This window comes from Leuresthes tenuis, unplaced genomic scaffold (genome assembly GCF_036924035.1).
Source record: "Leuresthes tenuis unplaced genomic scaffold, fLeuTen1.0.hap1 SCAF_19, whole genome shotgun sequence".
NCBI lineage: Eukaryota > Metazoa > Chordata > Actinopteri > Atheriniformes > Atherinopsidae > Leuresthes > Leuresthes tenuis.
In genome coordinates, this window is record NW_027325373.1 from 31016317 (window position 1) to 31037553 (window position 21237).

General features: G+C 36.4%; 2 protein-coding genes across 2 annotated transcripts in view; both read left to right on the forward strand.

Annotated features, from left to right (window-relative positions):
- Positions 1-5097, forward strand: part of zfyve16 (zinc finger, FYVE domain containing 16) — a 34351-nt gene extending 29254 nt beyond the window's left edge. Inside the window, exon 18 of the mRNA XM_072372236.1 lies at positions 381-5097. Coding sequence (XP_072228337.1) covers positions 381-539 — 159 coding nt within the window. The 3' untranslated portion in view covers positions 540-5097. The remainder of the gene's footprint in view (positions 1-380) is intronic.
- A 430-nt stretch (positions 5098-5527) lies between these two features.
- On the forward strand, positions 5528-20404 carry sec14l7 (SEC14-like lipid binding 7). The gene is made up of 12 exons (XM_072371542.1): positions 5528-5690; positions 6727-6802; positions 11515-11558; positions 13020-13082; positions 13232-13420; positions 15001-15096; positions 15177-15237; positions 15329-15412; positions 17093-17199; positions 17283-17422; positions 18446-18615; positions 19782-20404. The coding sequence occupies exons 1-12, from the start codon at positions 5637-5639 to the stop codon at positions 19889-19891; spliced, it is 1194 nt and encodes a 397-aa protein (XP_072227643.1). The 5' UTR covers positions 5528-5636; the 3' UTR covers positions 19892-20404.
- Positions 20405-21237: the final 833 nt, after the last annotated feature.

The window sequence follows — 21237 nt, forward strand, 5'->3', positions numbered from 1 at the left end:
AAATTTATCTATAAAACAGATTTCAACTAATCCGCAGTTCACCAACGTAACATGACACAAAGAAGGAAAGAAATCCACAACGTAGTAGCAGAAACGGATTAAAAACCGAGTAGAAAAGTAGAAAATAGAAAATACTTTTTTGCATGTATACAACAAAATGTATTAGTGCCTAAATAAATTAGAAAAACAGTAAAAACCCATAAAAAACAGACATAAACTCCTTCAGTTCTTGTGGATCTTTGTGGGCTGTGATCAGATGATTAAGAGTCTAACAGCTGATTGATAATAGTCCTGTTTTAATTCTCTGTCTTCTACTGGAAGGAGATTTTTCTATCGTGTCCATCTGGAGAAGTTTTGAGTTCTGTGTTTTTCTCATTCAGGTGGAGTATCAGGCCGGTTCTGGAGGGAGGCTCCTCCCACAACGCTACATGAATGAGATGGACAGCGCTCTGATCCCCGTCATCCATGGAGGTAGTGCTAGCGTACCGCAGACCGCCATGGACATGGAGTTCGTCTTCTACGTCACACATGCCATCTAACGAAGGCGGCGAAACATGCTCACGCGTGCTGAAATAAACAAACAGGAAGCAGCTGCTGGCTGTTCTGCTCCCACTTGAAGGTCGGGATGTTTCCAGAGGGATTTAACGGGATTATTTTACGCTAACGAACAGTTAGCCTTGTGTTTGTCGTTCCTCACCAAAGCTGCTTTAATGCAAGAAGCCAAACACTAAACACAGAAAACGACGAGACAAAATCAAACTTAACTCCTCTGCTCGGCCTTCCAGGCTCCCTGCCGGCCTCCGGCAGCTCGGAGCTCCTCAGCGAATGTTTCTCACAGACACTCGTACTGAATTCTCTCTCATCTGGATGTATTTATTATATTTTGATACGAGCTTATTGAATGAAATGACCACAGAGACGAGGAACACCTCACAAATGTAGCTGACCCGTCCTGAAGAAGACTCATTTTACTCTCACGAGCCTCATGCAGGAAGGCGTTTGTTTCTTCATCATCACGATCCATCATCTCTGAGGCGTCCTCATGCGAGTTTAAATACAATTCCTTTTCAACGTTTCGTGAGATTTAGTTGCTGCTGACACCTCCTAAACTCCTTAATTCTGTTAGGTCTTGAGTTGACGAAATGGTAAAAAGGAGAATAGTTTGATGTCAGAAATCAGCCAAAGAAGAAAGAAAAGAATTTAACAGCCTGAGGAGAAGGAGTTTGTTAAAGATTTAGATGTGAGTTTTATTGGTGGACATTTGAGATGATTTGTAGCTGTTGCTCAATAAAGGGCCAGTAAAATATTAACCAACACAATAATTATGTCTGGCTGCAGGTTAAAAGTTTATATCTGAACCGAAATCTGTCTTGAATTTGAATTTGGACAGATTTGATAGCAACAGCTTCAACGCTAACAGGCCTGGATCACTCATAACGTTTGTTTTAGTCTCAGAAAGTGATAAATAATTTTAAAAATCTCCCAGTTCTTCAAGGCTCGATGTCGTTGACTCCTGTTGCTTATGAATCGTCTTCTTTAACCCCCTGAGGGTAACAAATGCAGGACATCCAAAAGAAAAAGACAAAAAAAAACAAGTTAGATTAGATTATTCTTTCCATCTGAATATGAATCCTGTCCAGTTCAGACAGTTTCATCTTTATCGACCTTTGTTTTTTCACGCTGGAGTTAAAAAGCAGTTTCTAAACTCTTATATATGAGCAACCTCCTAGATTTTTACGTCTTGAACAGATCCTGTATTACCTTAATATGTAATCACTTAATTTTCTCCTGCGTGAGGCTTGGTATGTACCGAAAATGGTTTTCCATCTGTTTTCACCAACTTCTGTGTCCTCATCTGTGGTTTAACCCAAAGATGGACATGTGAGGGTTGCGTGACATTAGATATTTCCTGTTTGAACATCAGAAACAACAAAGAAAGACCCTTCTGGACAGGACTGGATGCTGAACAGGAAAAAGGGGTTCAGATGTTCCCGGTGATGCTTGTTAAAAGGATTTTAAACAAGCAGGTGATGTTAAAACAGCACATTGTTGAGCTTACAGGTGCAGCCCACCTGACGGCTTTAATTTAGTTTTTTTCTGTCGTATCGATTCTAACGCAGACCGGTTCGGTATGTTGGTCTCTATATGTTTCATTTGTCTTTGAACTTTAACACTGAGCCAATGCTATGCAGCAGTGATGAAAAGCAAACAAGAAAAACAAGTGATGACAAAATCACTCCTCCTCCTCTTGGCATCATAGCTGACCAGTATTTACCAGCTATAACTCTAATATCTATGATTTATTTTGTCCATTTTCAGTGTTTTTGTCTCAGATCTTGCACAGTTGATGAGATCTTTTGCTAATCATCGCTTAGCTTTCCAGTAATTGTTTTTAAAAAAACTGACATTGGAGCTCTCATTAAGCCAACGTAGCTCAGCAAACGGCTGGAAGTAAGGGGTAAACAGCAGCCCTGCTTTGTTCAAAGCCTACAAGGTCAACATGTCAGCACATTTAAAACTCACAATTACCCGTGGTTGGAAGTAAATAGAGCTGATTTTTCAATTTATTAAGAGCACGAACTGTCCACTTAAGCGTTTTAACGGACGGGGAAAAGCTTCATATTATTCTTGTATCTCTACAGCCACTTTAAGACTCTTCAGCAGCATGAACGTGACAGAGGTTCTTCAGTTTGTTGGTTTGCCTTTTTTCCACAAAATTTAAGCCTTTTTTAAGCCCCAGTTTAATCGAATTTTATGTAACAATGTAAATTAAGTAACCTGTGAACCAGACTCTGGCCTGGAAATGGTCAAAAGATGTTGAAAACTCTGCTCTCAGGGGTGTTTGCTAACTTTTCATCCAATGAAATTCTGTCTTGAAATTTAAATTTCAGCTAATCTATTATGGAATGGTGGGTGGGGCCTGATGAGGCCACTGGAACTGACCAATCAGAGCAGAGTGGGCTCTTTTGGGGGGAAAGGAGGGCCTCTGTGGTTGTACAGCTTATTTTTTATCCTATTCCAGGTGGTTAGAGGAACATCCTACATTTACTCCTTTAAGTCACAATATGAGAACGGAGATAGGAGTTTTCACTTTTTGAAGTAGCCTTGTGCAATCCTCATTATTCAAAATCTGGGCTCCAGTTTCTCCATTTTTAGGGCAAAGTGCAGTTTTTCACATCTTGTCTGACTTTTTAGTCGCGTTTGTCTAAATGTACAAAAAAATATGCACAGAGATTGTGTCGAAAATCTTGTTTTCTGTTGTTGTTGTTGTTTTTTTTAAATATCGAATAGTTATTTTTGAAGTCATTGATATAAAAAGTGGGGGGGAAAAAACAATAAGAGTTCATATTTTTGATAGTAAATACGGAGCTTCATTAGAAAGGAAAAAAAAAAAAAATTTAATTCCAGAAATAAATCAACTGTTTTGTCGAAGTGCTTTAGTTTGACATGAATGTTAAAATCTGCCTCTACATATCTTATTTTAAGTTGATTAGCAAACACGGGCAACAAGTTGTGCGCTTTGTGTTAACAGACATGGAGTTTGATATTTAGTGGTTACAGCTCAGAAGTAATCCAACAGATTAAATAAAAACACATTTTTGATAATGATATAAAAGAAGAATCAGTGGGTCACTCAGTTTTTCTGACTCCATTTGTCTTCAGTCATGTTTTAACTGTTTGAACCAACAGGTATTTCTGATAATAATAATGTAGAGCATAACTGATTGTTTTGCTCTGAAGCCGTGCTGGTGGCACGGTTTAATGTCAACCTGTCAGGTGGAAAGGATCAACAACTGCTTAGTGGACTGACATAATATTTAATCTATGTAACAATCTTAACATCCTGTCTACTAGAAATGACCTTTATATAGAACTGATGTGCAACAACAGCTGTTTTCTGAGGAAATTGGGTTTTTTATGTACGTCCCAAAATCTAGATCTTATTCTGTTTGACCTGTGGAACAGAAAGCATGCATCATTTTCATAAAAAGAGACTCGAGTGAAGCTAAATTGACCCTGGATTAACTAAACCAGAGCCGAAATGCATCTGAAGACAGAAAGAATGACGGCAAGCAGGGGGTGAAGGTGGGAAGACATGAAAAAAAATGTAGCTACAGCTAAATGAAGATACCCAACCTGATGAGAGGAATTTGGACCTGGACCAGCTCGGGTACTGGTCTGATTGCTTTAAATGATTAAACTAATTAAAGAGAAATCCCTCATTTGACTTTATCGCTGCATTGTCCTTTTTTTCTACCAAAATATATGAATGACTGAAACTGAAATAGTCCGAGATAGATACACAGATATAAATATAAATAAATAAGCTTAAATGATGATAAATGTTAACATCTAATTTAAAAGATAATTTATGTAATAAACAGAATGTGAAATGAACAACGAATTTCGCTTCATTTTAAACTCCATTAATTTACGCGTTAATGTTTCTATTTATTTTCGTTGCATTTATGATCATATAAACGTATTTACTCAACCATTTATATAGTTTTGTATAAATTTTTTCGTATTAAGGCAGTTTCAGTCCTCTATGGTGTCATTGAACGCCTCGTGGTTGTTGGTTAATGTCGGGGAAGAATTGTATTTCTTCGGACAGGAACACAAAGAAATACAATTCGACTCAATCTCTTTGGAAAAAAGAGCTTTTCATTTTCCACACGACTCATTAACTCTTCTGATCCCACAGTTTATGTTGACATGATCTTCTCCAAATGAGAAGATGAGCTTTAAGTTTGACGGTCAAAGCTGCCGACGATGTTTGTTCAGTATTGATTCCAACACGTCATCACTGCCGGACTTTGGATCAGGCATGAGTCAGACTTTCATGTTCTCCATCAGGGCCGTTACTTTTTGGAAGGTAAATTGTTATTATGATTATTTCTTCGTCAATTAGAACAACTTCCCACTCCATACGTGTCAGAATGAGAACTACTTGTATGCTCTGATTGTATTTGAAGTGCTATTTCTTGTAAAAATCACTTATTTATTCATAACACCAGCTTTTTTTCTTTTTCTTTTGGTCACCTGGAGGTCTGACTAGCTTGTGTAATTAAAGAATAAAATTACATTTATGAAAAATGTCTGTGATCTCCTCTCTTTATATTTTCTGCTACTTTAAACTACTGCTCTGCATCCCACTGGTTTATTTAGGGTAATTCTCAGTTCACTCTTTGACTTGTTTGACTCAATATTAGAGATAATTCCAACTGTTGTAACTTCTTTAAAGCTGAAGTTATTAGTTGCCTTCTAAAAACCTAAAAATAGCAAACACTGTGTTGTTTAGTAACTTTGTACGTCACATTAAAGAGAACATAATCGGATATCTAACCAGCTGGATTTCAACCAACTGAAACATTGTTGAATGATGCTTGTGTATCCATGTGTTTAATTTAAGACTAATATTGAATGGGTGACTGGAGTGTTTTTCCCCTTTTCACGTTTTACCAGGTGGCAGGTTTCAGCAAGGTGAAAGTCCACCTTTCTTTGAGTGTGTGTTTGCATTTGTGTGTGTGTTAGACAGACGGGGGCGTGGAATTTTTGTTCATCTACCTGGATTTCCCTGCTGCTCTGCTCATTCAGTGACGCTGCCTTTGTCAGAGCAACACCACACCAGAGACATGAGCGGACGCGTCGGAGATTTGAGCCCAAAGCAGGCTGAAAACTTAACCGAGGTTAGAAATCAATTGGCAATCTATAACATTCCAACAGATTTACTTTTTTCTCAATGAATTGGGATTTTAGTGATTTGTTGTATTAGAGGCTTCTTCTTTTGTGTCATTTACATGATCCTGTGGCAAGTTTGCTGCTCTGGTATCAAACCTGGGGTTTTTCTACTTTACTGTAGTTAATAGATACTCATCTGATCAGGATTTACCATTATAAGCTTCTATAAATACAAATAATATGATTAGTTAATATAATCCAAACATTTTCCACAACATTGTTCTGGTAGCCTCCAATGAACATTTTCATTTGTGGCTAATTTAGTTGAGTAGTATTTAGAATAATTTAATAGCTCAGTCTTGACCAACGCCAAGAAGCTGGGACTGACCAAATATTCATTCTTATGATTGAAATGGACCTGATGTTGTTATTGTAGTTCATACCTTTGAGGAGAGTATTATTCTTAAAATAATCTATTAAAAACACAATTTTTGTATCTGCCTTTAACTGTTTCTACCACCTCTTTAATTTTAATTTCTATGTTGCATTCATTAACTTTGTATAATTCTATAACTTTAAATTATCCAGAAAAGTGCTATCTAAATAAAGTAGTGATAACAGATAAGAATATTAGAACCATTTCTTCACAGCAGTGCAGTTGATATTAACTAGTTAGCTTAGAATAAAAAATGGAAATAGAGGGACAAAGCAAGCCTATCTACGGAAACTCATTGATAAATGTGTTTGAATTATTATATTTTGCTTTATGTGAGTTCAAAATAGCTATATTAGGACACAAACTACCTTGAAATAGTTAGAAATTGGATTTTTCTTTGAACAATAGTTTCTTTAAACAGTTTTCAAGGACAGAGCTAGGCTAGGCTAAGCTAAGCTAACCATGTCCTGGCTTTAGTTTCATGCTTGTTGCACAGACATTTGAGCATTATTAAGCTTTTTCCTCAAACTCTTTGCAATAATACAGTTAAGGTTCTTTCCTCAAACATATTAAACACCAACTAACTTTTAGGTTTTATCTTCCTTCAGTTTCGAGAGAGAATTCAGGACATTCTCCCCAACCTGCCCGCACAGCACGACCACTACCTCCTCCGATGGCTCAGAGGTGAGATCTCATTCACCATTTATAATTTTCTGTATGTGGACAGAAAACCATCACAAGCATTCATCAAGCTCAGTGGGACTTTTTTATTTCAAAGAATGGCTGTAAATAAAATGTGACAGGAAAAATTAGAATTCTCCTAAAGGTACCAGAGAAAGTAAAAGTTTGAGGTAATTTACTTTAGTTCAGGATGAATTATTGTACTTTTACTTGCATTTGTTCCTTTATATCTTCCAAAGTTTTGATTTGAAACTAGAACTTATAAAAGAAGGTAGACTTTACTGAATACAGTGTTTTGGCTCCTCCCCCTCCCTCTCTGCTGTGCTTCAGCTCTGACCCAAACGCTCCTCCTTAAAGAGGGATTTGGTATGCTATTAGAGTGCTTTTTTGTACTTTTGCGTGTCATTTTTACACTATTTATTTTACTACCATAACAAAATGTATGACTGGACTTTTATTTAACCGAGTTGCTAATGCATTTTGTAATGTTTTATTATATCTCTTTACATGCATGATGTAAGCATGAGCTTTTAATAAACTTCTTCTTCCACAAATTGAAACTAAATTGCCGCGGTGTACGGCATTATTTTCATACAATGCTTGCATATTGTCCGTGTCTTAGCAGTCACTCTACTGCCATTTATCATTTCCGCTGGGTACCCAAAATGCTGCCAAACAAACGATTTGAAAGTGGCGGGGGCATCTTCAATGGTAATGCCGATATTTTCCAACGTAATTCTGGCTGTATGCTGCTTCCTCTCCTTCTCCTCCTCTTCTTCTTCTTTTCCTTCTCCTTCTTTAGGTTCTGACAGGCTAGACGCACCAAAGGCGCATTACTGCCCCCACAGGTCACAAATAGAAGTTTGGATAGCTCACAAATCTCGCAGACACATTTTTAACAGGACGACATAGAGTTTAATCTCGCGAGATCTCGTGGTAGGAGATCTCGTCACACCCCCAGTGGTTACTCAAAAAAATCCAACCCTGACACTGTTTTGGGCCCATCATTTGGTGAGCAGTACTCACTCAGCCTCCTCGAATTTTATTTCCACAAACTTCACCTTCAAATCATCCCAAGTCATCTTTTGCCTTTTGCTTTGTTATAAACAGCTAATTATCTTCAGCAGTAGAATGAAAAAACTCATCTGTAAATACTATCAAAAATAATGTTTTATTCACATATTCACACTGTAATTATCTAAATGTCAACCACATTCATTGCTCTACTGTTGCTTGTAAATATTAGTACTCAAGATTATTCTTTATTAACTCAGTTTTTTCTTATTTTCTTATTATCATTTGTACATACGTACAGACTTTATATCATTTATAGTTGTACAGAGATCTAAGCTAACCGAAGTAAGTTTGTTGTATGTGTGCACATATTCAGTTATGTAGTTCACTTAATTAGGAAAAAAAATAATCAGGTCTTTAGTTAATGTTTTATAAACTGACTGGGAAATATGACTTCTGATAGGCTTTTATTTTTCCCCAGTTTACCAAATTCTGATTTCCCAGTTGTCTATGAATCCACCATCAGTGACTCCACTATTGCATTAAACTTAACTTAAACTTTGTTCAAACAAAAAGTGGCCATCACAAGCAGCAGTTTGGGGTGCTTTTGAAAGAGTTTCAACATAACATTTCTGAGGTACAGTGAATATAGCACTTTTTCATACATCCCATTTTAAAGAAAATACTTGTTTGCATACACTTATCTGAGTAGTTTGTCCTACTGCTTGTAGATTAGTACTTCACATTTAAGTGTAGGAAAAGATGACCCATATGATAATTTCAATTGGAGGAATTTTGTTGCCAAAGACTTTGGTTTTTGGGAGAAAAATGATAAACTGTAGACGACAGAATCCACACAGCAGGTGTTTATTAAATAAAGTAGTTAAAATTATTGTAAAGAAGTGAGAAAAAATCTGTCTGAGATGCAGAAATAGATGGGTCTTAAATATTTATTTGAAAAGAGAAACTAATTTTTCAATATTTTCACCATTTTCCAGATCAGTTCTGATGGTTTCAAGTGTTACAGGAGAAAGTTATAAAACTCTTAAAAACAGTCCGTTCTGGACAGTATGTCCTCAGATAATCCAGGTCCACAGCTAATTGATGCTGCAGGACAGTTTACAGTCTGTTTGATGGTTCACAGTTCAGGGAGGCTGAGATCGATCTACAACCCTGTTGCTGAAGCTCAGTGTTTACACCGACTGTAAACTCTGACCAGTTTCTCTGCTCAGTTAAAAACAGGCAGAACATTTCAAACTGTGTCAAAGTTGCTGCTGTAATATCAGGAGGTATTGTTGGTCTGGAAGTGGTGCAGCAGTTACTGTACTTTTGATTAATTACAGGTAAAACAAACTGATCAAAAATACACTGAAGTGCCCTAAGTTTATCTTAGTTTTCTCCTCGTTGCCCATCATTCGGTGAGCAGTACTCACTCAGCCTGTACTCAGTCAGTACTCACTGAAGCTTTCTGATAAACCCTCAGAGGTTACATTCCGCCATGGGCCTCAAATTGTCAGATGGCAACACTTAATTTTCTATCAAACATCCCGCCATTCTGACACTTTTATTTTTTAAAAACATCCTGCCATTCCGACAATTCCTTTATTACCCTATTAAAGCCTTTTAAAAAAACTTTTTAGAGGAACTCCACAACCTCTCAAACCAACTATAATAAATCATTATCAAAAAAATCCCCTGAAATTTCAAATATCAAAATACAGGTATTAATGTAAATCGGGCGAGTCTGAAACATGTTAGATTAAGCAGAAATACAGTGTCAGTGACCTGTCACAGCAGCCAGCTGGAGCGGAGCTCTCCATAGAGCCCATGCGTCATTTGCACGCTGGCATCATTAGAATTACAGACATCAATGACAGCTCATCTGTGTCGGACGTCCCGGTGCTGCAAATAAAACCAATTTCATATATTAGACTACCCAAAACGTATTATTATTAGTTTTTTATTAGTTTTAAATCAACAAGTGAACAGTGTTTGTCTATGTTTGTTGCTCCTTTTTGTTTAATAAACTATTTGAATACCATTAATTTGCTTTTGGAGTGCGTTTTGAGAAAGACCCATGACATTATCAGGATCTGACTGTATCCAACACACTTACATGACAGCTGTTACACGCACAAACCAGATTTATTGTGAATAGTAGCAACACAGCCCATATGGATGGACCCTGAGTGCCATCATCTTTTATTTTTATTTTTAAAATCCGAAATAAGCCCACATTCATCTGATCCTCCCCTCTGACTGTTAGATTTGACCCTTAAATCATCATTCAGTATCCATTTAATGTCATTCAAACGTCACAAACTTTGAAGAATAACAGGTGGGAGGAAGAAGGAAGGAATGACAGAGAGCGAGGGGGAGAGGCTTTAATCACGCTTTTAAAGACTGTATCACTTCTGTACACATGTCTTAAAACATGTAAAATGCATGAAGAGAAAGAAGGGACTGTTATCTGTTGAGTAACACACATTCCCTTATTTGGGAAAGCCTTGTCGGAATGGTGGGATGTTGGAATGGGTGTTGCCGCCCACCCACAGAAGCGTGTGTCTCACTTCCTTCCATTGTTTGGTGGCAACTGAGTTTTTAATATCTGACTACTTAAAATGAGAGGAAAACCATAGGTCGTTATATTTTCTGGTCTGAAATTTGTTAAGATTCCCCAAAAAGTATCAAACAAGGTTTACAAAATACTTTTTTTTTCATTAATCTCAAGGTCTAAAATGGTGTGATCCAAACTTCTGATATCCCACTTCTTACATACTTCTTAAGAACAAAAAATGGCACTGTAGACTGTGGACACAGTATATTGAGTGCTGTGGCACTTTGAGCCTGGTCTCGTGAAAAGGCAGTGTTATTGCACTCCAAGTCACTTGGTGTGTTATAACAATGCATCAATGCATTTTTGTACTTTAAGGTGTCAGTTTACGCTACATATTTTAAGGGAAAAAAAAAAAAAGAAAGAAATTATCCTAAACTACAAAGTCGAATTAATCAGTAAGATCTAGAGATGTTTGGCCGAAAATGGCCAAAAAAATGAATTTTCAGTTTTGGGCAAAAAAAATTATTTCGATACATCCGTAATAAAATCGGTTTGTTTTTTTCACCAACCCCTGTTGAACACGTTCGTTTTAGTCGTAACAACCAAGATGTGAGAAAGACCGCCTTAAAACAGCCTGGATTGGGTTTTATGACCTCCTTCCACCAAACAACTGATCGATCGGGGGACAACACCACATTCTTCCCAATTTAATTCGGACACTGAAAACTGTCTGCAACTTTGTTAATTAGCTCTGTTTGACCGTCACACAGACTTAAGTTGTGTGATTCATTTTTTTCTTACAAATTCAATTCCCAAAAAAAGCTCAAGTGGAAGGACCTGTGGCTTTAGGGGTCCCTTTGGGATCTGTGGCCCTGGGTTAGCCCAGTTTAGATTGAGCAGTAACTGTCCAAGTATTTTTGCCTCTTGGTTTGTGTGAGACGTATTTTTGCATCTTGATGAAAACAGACTTAATTTTCTCTGGAAAGCCCTGAGGGGAGATGTTGCTTTATAAATATCTGATTTTCTTGAGTTAATGCTGAATGCTGAAGGTGTGACGTCATGTCTGTTTAATGTTACTTAAAATGTCAGCTGTGTGTCGGAGGAGAACAAGATGAGGTCTAATGTGGACTTTTTCTGTTTCTAGCTCGTAGCTTCAATGTTCAGAAATCAGAGTTCATGATCAGAAAGGTAAGCTGTTTGTTTTTCAGGTGCCTGCTTCATCCAGCATTTAAGTTTCAGGGTTCAATTTGAGTTTTTACATTCAATGCTACTTTACATTTCCTTAAATGTCATATTTTAATCTTGCTGTATTAATTCACCACCTATAGTCGCTTTTTACTTTGATTTTACTTAAAAAGCACACAAAGAGGTTATATAATTTAGACAACGTTAAAGATTAAGCAGGAGTTTCTCAACCTCTTTGACTTTTGGCTTCTCATAGAGAGTCTGCAAATAGTCAAAGCTGCTTTTAGTGTTCAGATAATCCAGTTTTCCCCCGAAAAACGAAAAGATTAACATCCAAAAAAATTAAACCTCTGCCTGTAATCGTCACAGAGCATTTTCCGGGTGAATATTTGGAAGGGATGGAGCCTAACATTTGATAACAACTGATCTAAACTATCACCAGTTCATAAATAAGTTTAAAATATAAGTAATTGCTAATAATAATACAAATAATAAGTATTTTTAATAGTTTATTTTTCTAGCAGTGATGATACAAACGGGTCCAAAAGAGAGATGAAATTTGATCAAATGGCTGTAAATATAGTCACTTTTACTGCAGTGTTATTATTTTCCTGATTCATATTTTTAATCATTAAAGTTTTTAAAAGAAATTGAGATGTTTTGTTTCATCCGGTCAGACAAAGAAAAGCACCAAAGGCTGACGATGCTTGTTGAAAACTGTTTTAATAAGTGTTTGCTGATTAATGTGTTGTTAGTGGAAAGTAAATCTGATATTTGTGAATATGTTTGAAACTTTATTCAACTGAAATGAAAAGCTCAGTGTCTTCACTGACAACAGAATGGCATCTTTTTACCACTGTGTTCAATCGTTTTCCTTTAAATGACTTTAGAAAGCAATTGTTGCAGTTTTTCAGCAGAATTTGCTTCCGTTCTTTCTGAAAACAAGATTTCAGCTGCTCAACAGTGGTTTCTGTCATTAGCCTTTCCACACTGAGATTTCCCCAGACTCCCTGAATCGTTTCACAATATTCTGCTCAGTAGATGCTGAAAGACCAAAGTTCTTTACAATCTTACACCGATTGATGATTATCTGATGGAGTTTGACACAAAGTGGTGAGGCTTGACCCATCCTTATTTGAAAGACTAAATCTTTGGTGGATGCTCCTTTTATACCCAATCCTGACACCCTCACTAGGACAGTGTTTTGTCCTTTTAGCCTCTATAACAAGTTTATTTTAGTGTTTTTCATCAAGTTAAACCCTGAAAATCGTTTCCTTTGGTCTTTTTCCAAATAAATGTTCAAAAAAATTAACAAACTACAAGTTTAATTTTTTGTTTAATTTTGAAACCTCCCAAACTTTTCTGAAATAAGTTTTTAATTGATTGTGTCCACTTAATGCAGCTTTTTACTACAGTAATTTTCATTTTTCTAACAGGAAAACTTTCCTCTTTCTGTCTCGGCAGCATGTGGAGTTCAGGAAACAGATGAAGGTGGATACCATCATTTCTGACTGGAAACCTCCTGAGGTAACTTTTGTTGCATTTTAACCTCTTTTCTTGTCCCTTCAGAGGAAACTCTGAGCTGTGATGTCAAATGTTTGATTCTTTATCAACACAAACTTGTTGCCACAGAAAACACATCTATATGCTTTCCTTCTTCTTCACATGTCCATTAGGTGATTGAGAAGTACTTTTCTGGGGGGATGTGCGGCTATGACCGCGATGGGAGTCCGATCTGGTATGACGTGATTGGTCCTCTGGATCCTAAAGGTTTGCTGATGTCGGCGACCAAACAGGACTTTGTGAAGACGAAGATCAGACACACGGAAATGGTGCGGCAGGAATGTCGGAGGCAGTCAGAGAAGGTCAATAAAGAGGAATCCTCGGACATGTCCAACCATCCTTTGTATCCCGCAGCATTTGATCTTGTTTCCCTTACTTTCTCTCTCCCCCCTTTTCTTTCCTCGTCTCTTCTCTCTTGCCTCTACCTTAATTTATTTTTCTTTTGTTTCCTCAGTTCCTCTTGTTTTAACATCTATTTTCCTCTCATTTCTTATTATTTTGATTAATCTCTTATTTCTTCTTCTCATGTCCTCCCCCCATCCCTTCTTTTTTTTTTGCTGTTTTATTGCTATGAATTTTCCACTCATTCACTTTATAGCTGTATATCCAGAGCCCTCTATAATGTTTGGGACATCTTTCTCTGAGTCACCCCCCCTCCTCCTCAGTGTTAAACTTTAAATCAAACATTTCAGACTTTAATTTAAAGTAATTTTCATCCATCTCAGTTTCACCATGTAGAAATCCCCCCCCCCCCCCCCAGGTGTATTTCAGACTCAGAATTTTGTATTGTCATTGTACAGTAGCACAACAAAATTAAAAGCTTAGCCTTTAAAGTGCAGATCACTTAACAAACAGACATTAAACTATAAACAATCAACAATCGGTGCCATCATTCAGCATTCAACTGTTATTGCCTGAGCTGAGTATGTAAAGTGTGAATACATAACAAGATAAATTCATATATCTATTGGGACTTAGTGCATGTTTATGTTCAGCAGGCAATGGCTTTGGAATAAAAGCTGTTTTTTAGTCTGTCCTGGTCTCGATGCACCTGTAGCGCCTCCCAGAGGGCTGTAGGTTGAATAGATGATGGCCTGGGTGCAGACTGCCCTGAGATATGTTTCTAACTCTGTTGTATTTTACAACATTGTTCAAATAATTATTTTTTGTTGAAGAGAATGCAGAATAGAAATAATTCAGTGTGTTTCTTCACATCACATTGCAGTAGATTCTCTATAGTGAACCTACAGTTGATCAATTTTCATACTGTCCTATATCAATGTCAAGGTAACTTTATTAATACCCGAAGCTGGATTTCACAGGGCATCTCAACATACATACAAACTTCAGTGACAGCAGACAGTTAAAACACCACAAAAACAGACATGGGCAGGTGCTCGCAAGGCCCTCAAAGACTTGAGACTTGACTTGGACTCTTGACCAGAGACTTGAGACTTGACTTGAGCTTGCCCCTCAAAGACTTGAGACTTGACTTGAGCTTGCCCCTCAAAGACTTGAGACTTGACTTGGACTCTAGCTCAAAGACTTGAGACTTGACTTGGACTCTAGCTCAAAGACTTGAGACTTGACTTGAGCTTGCCCCTCAAAGACTTGAGACTTGACTTGGACTCTTGACCAGAGACTTGACTTGAGCTTGCCCCTCAAAGACTTGAGACTTGACTTGGACTCTTGACCAGAGACTTGACTTGAGCTTGCCCCTCAAAGACTTGAGACTTGACTTGGACTCTAGCTCAAAGACTTGAGACTTGACTTGGACTCTAGCTCAAAGACTTGAGACTTGACTTCAACTTGTAAAAAAGGACTTGTGAACACCTCTGCCTCTCGTCATCTCCTATTATGTTTCCTCCACTCTTTGTCTCAGTTGGGGAAGAACATTGAGTCCATCACTCTGATCTATGACTGTGAAGGACTTGGACTGAAGCACATTTGGAAACCTGCTATTGAGGCTTATGGAGAGGTTTGTCCCGCACTCACACATCCATCACATCAGACGATGACGCCAACAAACGTCATTTTAGACGTCTCCCTGTCACATAGATCCTCACCATGTTCGAAGACAACTATCCTGAGGGGCTGAAGAGGGTGTTCCTCATCAAAGGTACCTCAGCAGAACTGTAAATTACGTGTCTGTTGGTTGTCAAAGTCATGCTCATTATATCAGGATGGTGATTTTCTGTATTTTGCTGCAGCTCCCAAAATGTTTCCGATGGCCTATAACCTCATCAAACACTTTCTGTGTGAGGAAACACGATGCAAGATCATCATTTTAGGAAGTGAGATGACTTTTCTCTTTATTCTATATCAGCTTACTGACATATAAATATATATATATATAAACAGTTTTAATACTCTGACATTTAATGCTCATATTTGTGCTATATTCAGCATCTCTGTTGCAAATCAGTTTTAAAGATTAAATGATGACGGGAACGTCTTGGTGGGTATTTTGAGATCTGAATGTATTACAATAAACGTGGCTCAAAGAAGTAGTTAAAAATGAAGTGTAGATTCAAGAAAATGTACTTCAGTTGTAAAAAAAAATTATGTTTAATGTTTAAATGATCAGCACGGCTAACTATGATATTTTATATTAAATAGATTACTTGTATATTACTGTTGGAGCTCCACACTTTTACGTGTTCAATAGATTTTCAAAAAATAGATCATGGACAAAACAAAACTATTTTTTAAAGTTACGTTTTTTTTTGTTTTTTTTTTATGTGGAAAGACATCGCCATAACAGCAATATAAAAGTTAGTTAAAACTTATTTTTATTTTCAATTTCTATTACACAAAAATTAATTAACATAAAATGCAGAAATGGTTATTTAAGTACAAACTGTTTTTAATTTAATAAGATTTCAATCAATAGTCCAATAAATGACTTTTAGATATATACAATAATAAATTAATAATATTGATATTGATAACCATGAAATGTTCATAAATAAATGCAATAAAACAAGAAAACATACAATAAATGAATGATAAAAGGTTACAGAATAAACAATCATCTATCCATCTAATGATAAAAACAATCACAAAAATTAAATTTTAATTTTCATTGTTCAGAATCATAAGCAAAAGTACACAGAGAACAGTAAAAAAAACTGTTCAATAGAAAGTTTGAATCTAGGTACCAAACTGATCAAAATCCAAAGATGGGAATTGTTTTATGATTGTTTTATACCTGATTTAAGTTCTCTTGTTCAGCTCAGTGTTAAAGTCTTGTTCCACTATTAGGTATGATTATGTTATTTACCACCTTAGTGGTCAAAATCCCCAGAAGCTGTCCAAGAAAAGCTTCTGATGCTTCAGATCATAGAGAAACAGAAGACCTTCGGTTGATTTTAAATAATTAGATAAATGAATAAAAACTAATTATAATAGAATATTTATATATAGAATTTTTGGAAAAATAGAAAATGACAAATCACTTCGACATTTGAATCCAATTAATTTTTATTTATAAAGTGCCCAATCACAACAACTGTCATCTCAAGGCACTTCAAAGACACAGTCCAATTCAAACCAATTAAATCCAATATATTGTAAAACAATCATAATCCAATGGTCATTGGAAAATGACAAATTGAAATCCAAACAGTTAAAGTTAAATTCTTTTCAATTTTATCTGTAAAGCGCCAAATCACAACAACTGTCGTCTCAAGGCACTTCAAAGATACAGTCCAATTCAAGCCAATTACAGCCCAATTCATAATTCAATTGGCAATTAATTTTCTGTTTAATCAGTTTTGAGATGAAATACAAATATTACTTTTGTATTTTATAATTTTAGTTTATTTTATAATCCGTTTCCAGGTGAATGTTCACCTGTAATCTAAATAAAGTTACTCACTAAATGATGAAGAAGAAGTTTCATGAAAAGAAAACCTGGTCGCGCACCTGTTTAAATTTCCTTTACATGATAAATTACGTTGTTATGGTTGCAGATAACTGGCAGGAAGTGCTTCGTAAACACATCGATCCGGACCAGCTTCCCATGGTGTACGGAGGCACACTGACTGATCCAGATGGAGACCCTTGCTGCAGAACCAAGGTTAGAACAGAGAGCCTGAGCAATGCGCTGCTTATCTTAAAGATGACCGCTGAAACCATGCGTTATGTTTGTGGTGTTTACAGATAAACTACGGCGGTACAGTTCCAAAGTCGTACTACGTACAGAACTCTGGGAAGGTTCAGTATGACAACAGCGTGACCATCAGTCGTGGCTCGAGCTTCCAGCTGGAGTACGACATCACTGCAGCCAGCAGCCTCCTGAGGTACAACACTGTGTTAACAGCGTCTGAAACCCAAACTGTTATGTTCTGTGAGCTTTTTATCAGAAGTTAGTCTCAGAGCTCTTACTTCATTCTGCTTCCAAACATACAGTCATGTCACTAAATGCAGCAAAGGGATGATTGTGTCAAAAGCAATATAAAATATAATTTAATAATTATAGCTCAGATCTCTGTTTAGTCTGTGCAGAACCTTTCAGACAGGTTTGTACTGTTCTGAGAGGAATAATTACAATAAGACCATCAGAAAGAGATTATTTTGTCTATCATGATTACCATTAATGAAATGATAATGATAAAATCCAGACTTGTTTAATGTATTTACTTAATATGTAAGATTACGTGTTGTTCAATTAAAAAACGAGAAAACACAAACCAAAAATTATAATTCTTCTCTCATGACACAATTTTCTCAGTAAAAAAAGAGAAACTGCTTATTATTTGATTTACATAAATAACTAATATTAAAGAAAAGTTAATAAAAGTAGACTAGTAGTGATGATTATCACTACAATAAGAAACATGTTTGATTAAATTAAGAAGTTTATCAAATAAATAAAATACATAAAAATAGAGAAATTGTGAGAGAATGGAATATTCAAAAAAACAAAAAGCATCCCTCTGCTTCCTAACATGATAAAAATCTGTCAGTCACTATGATAAATTATGAGAAATGAGAAATTATGGTGTTTATTATCGTAAAAGAAACATGAATAAATATTACATGGAAATACATTTAAATTGAGATTGATTAAAATTATTTGTTGTTTCCTTTGAGCTGTCTGTTTGTCACATCTTCTCGTCTGTACTATGGTTTTATTTTAATGTTTCTCAAATTTAATCAGAACCAATAATCCACGGTTAAAAACGTGTCCCGTTTTGTATAAACTGTACTCTTAAATATTACAAACTGACCCTTGTGCTCTCTGTATTAGTTACATTTCAGTCATTTGAACCTGATTGAGTAAAATGGACCTGATAAATAAATGAATCGAATGACCCTCTCAGGTGGCAGTTTGCCAGCGACGGAGCAGATATTGGGTTCGGAGTCTACAAGTGCACCAAGGAGGGCAGTGGCCAGAAGGTAGCTGAAATGCTGCAGATTCTTCCCAGCGAACGCTACAACGCTCACCTGGTCCCTGAAGACAGCTGTGTCACCTGCTCCGAGCCCGGAGTCTGTGAGTGAACCACACAAGCCTACGATGATTTGTAATCCCACGAATTCTGTAACAAATCCGGTGATCACTTACTTATGTTTGATCAGTTTGCTTTTGTTATACTATAAGAAAGATTTGAATCCACTTTGAAATGAGATACACTTGTTAGATCAGGAATATACCTGACCTTTTCTACAAGCTTGTCTTCGTAATTTCTCAGCATTATTCCCATTGCAGACCCGATGACACCACATCCAGTAAAATTTGGTAATCTGTCTATTGCTCACACAATATTATTTTTAATAGCTGAACATTCTGGCTTTGTCAAAGGTAGCTTATATGTTCTGGCGTGTGTTAAGCTGAGCAAAGTTTTTCTGGCTGCTTTCTGCACTGGCCTGTAAAAAAACTGCAACCACTGATTTATTGTCATTATACCATACCATATAAATGTTATGTGGTAATAGAAATATGTGAATTTCTTTAAAAGTAGCTATAAATTATTATATTTTTTAAAAAAAGCAGCTACTACACTCTGGCTAGTTACAGCTAGCTACTGAGGTAACATTAGCTATAACTTTTAAACAGAATTTAATTCTCCAGTTATGTTAATAATTCATTTAAATATTTTTTTATCACAATGATAATGAAACAGGCCGGTCGAGTCATAGTCATAATGAAAGCATAACAGAAGCACAGATACAGCTAAAAGCTAACTAGCGTAGCAGCGTATCACGAACTGTTGCTTCTGCTGCCTTTTATTGCACTACACGATTATTTTCTATTAAACTATATTTAAATCGTATGCAATTAAATGGAACTAAATCATACTAGTTAAAGAGTGTCCAAGTCATAGAAGCAATATTTTTTACTTATAAATATGTTTTATTTGCTGATATGATTTCTTTATTGGAGGCCACAACACATAATGAATAAACAGATATTAAATCTTGAGACCTTTTTCCTTAAATTAAGGCTAAATAATTGATTTTTACATTTTTTCTGGCAAACATTAGCCTAATTAACAACTTAAAGTTTACCATACACACAAATCTCAATCAGCATTATCAGTATTATGATTAAACCATCAGCAAGAAAGGAAACTGAGTGCAAATACTGATCAAATTGATATTATTCTGTAATATAGACATGGTGTGCTGTCGTTAATTGTGTTCTTTTGTTTTGTGCAGATGTGTTGTGTTTCGACAACAGCTACAGTATCCTTCAGTCAAAGAAGGTGAGCTACAAAGTTGAGGTCATTCCCCCTCTGGATGGACAGGTGTCGAGTCCACACAGCTGAGGAGACGGCAGGCTGCAGTGAGGGCGTCCACACCTGAAGCGACTCATCACCGCTACCTATCATTCACATAGAATCCACAATGTTGCTGTGCCTTATAAACGGAAAAACCAAAAGTTAAAAGAGGAGAAAATTACACATATGGCGAGTCGCACAAACAGTGTTGTTAAAGGTAAAAAATGTCTGAAGCACAGGTTGAAGTTGTGCTTATAAATTTCACTTGATCTGTTTTCACAAAGTTTTTGTTCCAGGCTTTGAAGCAGCGCTTCTTCGTTAACAATCAGTTGTGCTTATTTGCAAAGTTGACTGACAGGTTTGATGATTCGTGATGATCTTTGAATCATCATGTTCTCTGAGCTGTGAGGAACACGAGATCTGATCCGTACATAAAATGTGTGACAGAACCGGTCAGTAAACACAGAAGCATCAGTCGTGTCAGCTTTATGACTTCAGTCATAATTTATCAAGGAGGACAAGGTATTCAGAGCCTTTACTGAAATAAAAGTACTAAAACAACCCTGTGAAAATACTCCTTCACAAGTTCAGCTATGACTTGTGTCCAATATTACATTTTTATCCTTACATTATGCATGTAATGATGTAATGAAGTAGCAACTCCAGATTATCATCAATAATTTACTGATTATTTTCTCAGTTTGAGTCAGAATCTTGAGTTCAAAGAGACTCCATCACTGTTTTTTTTTTTGTTAGAAAATGATTAATAAATAAAGATTTGGCGCTTACTTTGATAAATGTTGACCTAAGAAATGTTTTTAACCTAAAAAGGCTCAGTGGTTAGAGTGGATCATCCAATAACTGGAAGGTTGGCAGTTCGATTCCCACTCTCACCACTCAAAAAGATTGGTGAAACTGAGGTGTCTTTGAGCAAGGCACCGTACCCCCCATGTTCTCCAGGCGCTGTGAATGGCTGCCCACCGCTCCAGTGTATGGTATGTGTCTCTAGGAATGTCTGACCCTGTGCACCTGTGTCAATAGGTGCCAACCTGGTTAAAAGCGGAGGACAAATTTTGCGTGTATGATATGTATGAATTGTTTGCCCAAAATTCACCAGAAATCTCACTTTTGTGCAAATGTGTTAATTTGTTCTGAGTAAATATTTGAAACATTGAAGTTGATCAACACCAGGAGGAAAAATTATCCTGTGAGAGTGAAGCTAAACAAGAAACTTAAATCAGATATACCAAACTGAAGCTCACAGTGAAATAATCTCCGTGTTGCTGAGTAAAAGTGGGAAACTATGTAGGATAAAGATAAGATTTCCCTCTGAGACATGAAGTTTATGTAATAAGTTCTTGTTTCTGAGTTAAAACAGAAGGCAGGAAAATAAG

Bases quoted from the DNA above. Each gene is read 5' to 3' on its own strand.
- sec14l7 (XM_072371542.1), top strand. From the start codon at position 5,637: ATGAGCGGACGCGTCGGAGATTTGAGCCCAAAGCAGGCTGAAAACTTA. The intron at 11,559-13,019 runs GTAAGCTGTTTG...CTGTCTCGGCAG, and splicing joins CAGAGTTCATGATCAGAAAG to CATGTGGAGTTCAGGAAACA. The intron at 13,083-13,231 runs GTAACTTTTGTT...CATGTCCATTAG, and splicing joins CTGACTGGAAACCTCCTGAG to GTGATTGAGAAGTACTTTTC.